Here is a 6000-nt window from a genome sequence, read left to right as displayed (position 1 = left end):
AAAATGAAGAAAAGAAAGAAAGAAAAAGAAAAAAGCCCCTAATTTACAAGAGTGTGGGGCTGTTCTATTAAAGAGTCAGGTGGCATAGAGTGCCACCCCCTTCAGTAAGATCTGAGTTTGAATCCTGCCTTAAACATTTACTCTCTGTGTGACCCTGGGCTAGTCACCTAACCTCTCAGATGTTTTCTCATCTATAAAACGGGGATAATACAGTATGTTATTTATCTATATACGGTGCATGTGTATAGCTATGTATATACATATATATATATATAGCCATATAGACTTATAGTTCTACCCATGCACTATATATCATATATACATCCATATATAGAATAGTCACATGTAGCTCTAGGCACCATACATGTAGATACATACATAAAAAGCGCTTTGCAAACCTTAAAGTGATACGATTGCTAGATAAGACCTTGCAACTTGAGTCAAACTTTTTTCTACTCTGCAGTTTTCGATAGCGGACTAATGTATTTTTTACAGGCATGGCAATAACCCTTTGATTGGAGAACCTGAGTATTTACTACTTTTACAAAACGTTAAATTCTTCAGCGGCTTTTTCCATTCTCCTTCTGCTTCAGTGGTCCTCGTTATCCCCATTTCGCCCCGTGTCAGACTTCAGGCAGCGCAAGGAAGATGCCGGACCTGGCAAACGGGAAACAAGAAGCCTTCTGGTTTAAACTTTTCAGACCGAAAACGGCCACAGTGACAGCTGAGCAGCTGCACGACGTCCAGCCCTCATCCCCGGCCAACACAAGGGGTGGGGTGGGCGAGGGGAATGGGGGGGTCCCAGGGTGGGTGGGTTCTCAGGAACCCCAGCTTCCGTAAGAAAGAAGGGGAAGTCAGGTGGCTGCGGCTGGAGCTGCTGGCAGCGGCGGCGCCCGCGGAGACCACGGGCTTTCAGCAGGCATGAGCAGGAGGAGGAGGGCGGCGGAGGAGCGCGGGCGCTGGGCGAGCCTCGGCCGGAGGGGAGCCCTCCGCCGGTTCCAGTTGGGCTGGGAAGCTGGGGCTGCCAGGCTGACTGGTGTTCACACTTTGCACTGGGATTGGGCGGGGTGGGGGGTCGCCCGCGAGGAGGAGGAGGAGGAGGAGGAGGAGGGGGAGGAGTGGGGGGAGTCAGTCACCATCCTCTCCTCCCTCCGTAGCTCCTTCCCACCCATCTCCTCCTCCTCACCCCCCCCCCCCCCCGCACACGTCCCTCCCCCCGCGATTCATGCTCCCGCGGCCGCCGCCGCTACCGGAGGTGCAGGAGCCTCGCGATAGTGTTTGCACAGGCGGCGCGTGACGCCGCCGCCGCCGCCTCCTCCTCCTCCTCCTCCTCCTGCTCCTGTAACTGATGCAGAGGTTACCCCGCCGCCGCCGCCGCCTCCGCCGCCAGCCCCAGCCCCCCCGCCCCAGCGCAGCCGCCGCCGCCGCCTCGGAGACAGGGGCGAGGAGCGGGGGCAGACGGACGCACTGCGGAGGGGCCGGCGGGCTGTGCCCGCGGAAGCCTCGCCGGGCTGTCCCCTTCCCCTCGGAGCGCCCTCCTGCCGGCGCCCCCAAGGAATCCCCCCCTCGACGCCCGCCCTCTCCTTTGCCTTCCCTCCCCCTTCTCCTCCCCTCCCTTCCCTCCCTTCCCTGCTCATCACGGCCCCGGCCATGACTGAGGCGGATGCCGGTGCCGCCGCTGCCGCCGCTGCCGCCGCCGCCGGGGGGGTGTCCGCTTCCCAGAAAGTAGCTTGATGAGTGTCCAAAGTAGCAGTGGAAGTTTGGAGGGGCCGCCATCTTGGTCCCAGCTCTCCACGTCTCCAACCCCGGGCTCGGCGGCGGCGGCGGCGGCAGCCAGGTCCCTGCTGAATCACACGCCGCCATCCGGGAGGCCCAAGGAAGGTAAATACCGCCGCGCCGCGCCCAGCGCCCCGCGCCGCTCCTCCGGCCGGGGCGCCCCCTTGTACCCCAGCCCTCTTCCCGGGGACCCTGCAGGTGGGGGATGGGGCGGCCCGAGCCGGTCCGCAGGCCGCCCGCGGAGGGGGCCGCCGCCGGAGCTGAGCGGGCTGGTGGGGGCGGTGGGGTGCTTCGGGGGGCCAGGGGGAGATGGAGGGCGGGCAGGGAGCACCACTTTTTATGGCGTGCCTCGGGTCGGTCCTGGCTCCTGGAGCTTAGTTACTCTTTAACAGCCTTCTCCTAAACCGATGGTGGATTTCACCTCCCTCCCTTTCCCCCCGCTGCCTTCATCCTTCTCGTGCCCCCTCCCCTTTCCCCGTAGCCTCTTGCACTCCTCCCACGGAGGCGGTCCCCTTCCTGAAAGCTTCTGTGCTGCCTGAAACTGGCCAGCGTGCCCCAGGCTGCCCCCCCGGAGGGGAGGAGGGGGTCGCTTCCTTGTAGGGATGGGAGAGGGAGACGTTCTGGAAAAAATGTTGTGGTGGAGGACTTTGATCCCTTGCGCCGCCCCCAGAGTCATTGAAGAGACGAACCTCCTGGTGGGCAGGTTTCCTAAACCACCCTCTCCGAATGGTTGCAACTTTCCTTCCCCATCACCTTTGGAGTGTTTGTGCATTCTCGTTTTCTAGTGTGAGGGGAACACTTCCTTGCTAAGAGAAAAGGATATTGTGCTGTGTGTGCGTGTGTGCGTGCGTGTGTGCGTGCAGAATATCAGCATAAAGGTTATGTGCAAGCAAGTCATTCTTGCTCTTTTCTGCTACAGTTGCTGTCCAACTTCTGGCTCCTTGCATTCAGATATGTTGCCACCAGATGTAGCAATTATACAGCTAGTGAGTTATCGGAGGGCTTTTAGCGAAAATTGCTACTTGCTGTATTTAATTTAAAAGTATTGAATGTAAAATGAAATCTAGGAATACGTCTTTTTTTAAGAGAGGAAAGTACCCCCCACCCATAAAATCATATTTTGCCCTAACTTTAGCGGTATTCTGATCAGGCACTTGGAGATTGACTCAAATGTCCGTAGGCCAGGTGCTTTATTCAGAAAAGGTTGTAGCCCCATTTTTGAGGGGGATGTCGACAAAAGGTAAATATACTGTAATGAATCTTGGAAAGAAATGAAAGACCTTATTTCAAAGAACATGAATAGTGCATCTTATTTTGAAAAGATTTGTTAAATACTTAGTGTTCATAACTATGAAAATGTATAGTCACTGGTTTGTCCTTTTAATCTCTGTACCAGTAGTTGACATATATAGCATTCCTTGACAGTGTGGTACCTATGAGCATGTGTGAAAATGACAATAGCAGCCTCAAAGATTGGCATGAATATGCTCTAGAAAATTCATGATTTATGGCATCCATTAAATATGCTGAATAAATTGACAGACATTTTCTGCTTTCATCTCACCTCCAAAACTGCATGCTAATTATTTTTTTAAAATGGTTTGAGTATCTCCTGGCTCAAATTTAGCAAATCAATTCAGTTTAAAAATTTTGTGGCATCTTGTGTTCCTCCTTTCCTTAATGCTATTTAAATAGTATGGTATTCCTTAACGTGTTATTTCTGATTTCTTACATAGTTTTAGTTGCATGTGATAATGAATTGGAAAAAGACCAGTATAGAAAATACTTTGTTTTTTATGCCTTTTTCAGGGTATGTTGGCCTATTTGATTGTTGCTTTGCATCAGTGAACAACAAAAGAAGCTAGTAGTTTTCAGGCTACAAAAATCTAGGCCCTCAAACTTGAGAGATTATATAGTAACAACTTTTGTTATCAGGAATGACAGTTGTGCTCTTAAAAAAAAAAAGTAAGCAGTTGGAGTGGGGAGGGGATGAAAGGAAATATTCAGTAGTAGTTGTTTAAAGCAGAACTTTATCAAATAACTTTTTGTTTGTTTTTGGTTTTTGTTTGTTTTTGCTATACTCTTGATTGTGGAGAATTTTGTGTCAGTTTAATAGATACTAATTCTTAAAACATCAGGGTATGTTTTGGTCGAAAGTTTGAAATTCATGTCAAGTAACTGTAAGGGCTCTGTGGGACGTTTCCATTTGACCAGAAAGTAAGATACAAACAGAGTTAGCCCTCTGGGGGTATGTTTTCATCTCAATGCATAGGACTTAAGTCTCAGCTTACATTCATGCTATGTAATCATACATCTAAAACCCCAAGTATCTGTATCTTAATATGTTACATTGAGTATAAATCCACGGTTTACAGTTTAACAAGCACTTAGCACATTTTCCCTATTATGCATGTCAGCTTGTAATATAAATATGAGGTGTTTTGAGAGATATGTGAGGAACTCAGTTTATTCTCTTGTTGAGTGCTTGTAAGAGCCATTAATTTAATGTTAACAGAACTTGTGTGTGTGTCTAGGTGAAAAGATTGTTCTCCGAAAAAAAATTTAATTTGTTAATATATTATTACAGCAAATTTTAAGGATAAAGTATTGATTATATTTTCAGAGTTGATCTATTGAGACAGATTTAACTTTTTAAATGGATTATTATAAGACTATCTTAATAATCCATGAATTGATTTATTTGACCTTTTTGAAGTTGGTTAAAAAAGATTTGTGACCTAATGTTTTTCTTCCTCACTTAAAAAAAAATTAAAGCCAATCCCAAGTTTTCTAATGTGGGTTTGGGAAATTTGCTGGAATAACTGTAGTCTAGACCTGTTGCTTTATTCTTATAGCCAGAGACAGTTTCATTTTGTCTTTTTAATCTCCTATGCTTGGCCCACTGATGGTTAAATGTTTGCTTATTTGAATTCCTTGAGTCTCCTGAGGTGTTTTTTCCCCCTCAATTCAACAAATATTTTAAAGTACCAACTATGTTCCTGGCAGTGCTGGGTGCTGGAATAGCAAAAATAAAAAGGAAACTCTTTAGGAGCTATATTGGAATGGATATCTGGCATTCCTATTTGGTCATTTAAACCAATGACATTTCTGCTTTTCTTAATGATCTTTAAACCCTAGGGAATAAGAAATTTATAAGTAAATCAAACTGAACTGCAGTTTACTTGAGCTACTTCTTAGAGCCTAGTTTCATAAAAACTAGTGATTTGTTTGTGAATCAATGTATGAGTTATTACTAATGTAATCAAATTATTAAGTTAGAGATCTTTCCTTGAATTTTCTGTTCTTCTCAGATTTACTTTATCCTTTCTATAAACTATGAGTAGCATTGCTTTTATTGAACATTTACTGTGTAAGCCTTACAAAGCCTACTAGATGTTATTCACAAGTGTGTGATTGCAGAACAGTTAAGTTGTTCTTCCTGTTTCTATACTTGAAAAGAAGGCATTACTCTGTAGCATTTGAGTATTTGATTCTATGTAAGTGAATTTATAAAAATAGGAAAAACTGAAAACAAAAGTTTACTACCTGTTTCTACAAATCTTTGTGTTGCCAGAGATGGAGAAGTGGATTTCTTGGTATATCACTCACATTTCATTATAAAATCTTAGACTGCATTTGCAGAAGAATAGTGTTCAGGTCATAAGAAAATTGTAGTGAATTCTATCCTGTTTCAGATCACATCTCCAGTGTTTGTATTCATTTATCGGTGCAAAATTTTAAAAGAGATGGCCTAATTGGAAGATAACCAGATGAGGGTCATTAATATGTTCTGGAAACAGCTTCATCTGAGGAACTTGAGATGTGTAGACTGAAGAAGTGACAACTAAATGGAGATGTGATAGTGATCTGCATAGCTTCTTAGAAACTAATAGAATCAATGGATGAAAATAACAGGGAATAGATTTCAGCTGAATATCAGTATTTTTTCAACAGCTTAGAGCTTCAGCAATGAAGTGAGATGTACCTAGCACCCTGTCTAGAACCATCCATCATAGATAAAATTCTTGCATTGTGTAAGAAGTTGTACTAGATGACCTTTTCAATTACCTTTTAGTTCTAAGATTTTCATTAACATTTCTACATCTGGAATGTATTTAAACATCTATAGATGTTCTGGAATATTCTCTTGTCAGCAATATGACATTGTATTGTTGGTTTCATTACTGTTTTGCATTTATATTGTGCTTTTTCTCCGTAGATTTT

At 45.2% G+C, this 6000-nt stretch overlaps 1 protein-coding gene across 2 annotated transcripts in view; it reads left to right on the top strand.

Annotated features, from left to right (window-relative positions):
- Positions 1–1265: 1265 nt before the first annotated feature.
- Positions 1266–6000, top strand: part of TLK1 (tousled like kinase 1) — a 173030-nt gene continuing 168295 nt past the window's right edge. The window contains exons 1-2 of one of the 2 annotated variants that reach the window (XM_072612296.1): positions 1270–1670; positions 1831–1881. In XM_072612296.1, the coding sequence (XP_072468397.1) occupies positions 1664–1670; positions 1831–1881 (58 nt within the window). In that variant the 5' untranslated portion in view covers positions 1270–1663. Of the gene's footprint in view, positions 1882–6000 lie in introns of both variants that reach the window. The other variant, XM_072612295.1, reaches the window with a different exon arrangement.

Source organism: Notamacropus eugenii, chromosome 5 (genome assembly GCF_028372415.1).
Source record: "Notamacropus eugenii isolate mMacEug1 chromosome 5, mMacEug1.pri_v2, whole genome shotgun sequence".
NCBI classification, from domain to species: Eukaryota; Metazoa; Chordata; class Mammalia; order Diprotodontia; family Macropodidae; genus Notamacropus; species Notamacropus eugenii.
This window is presented reverse-complemented; position numbering and strand designations above follow the sequence as displayed.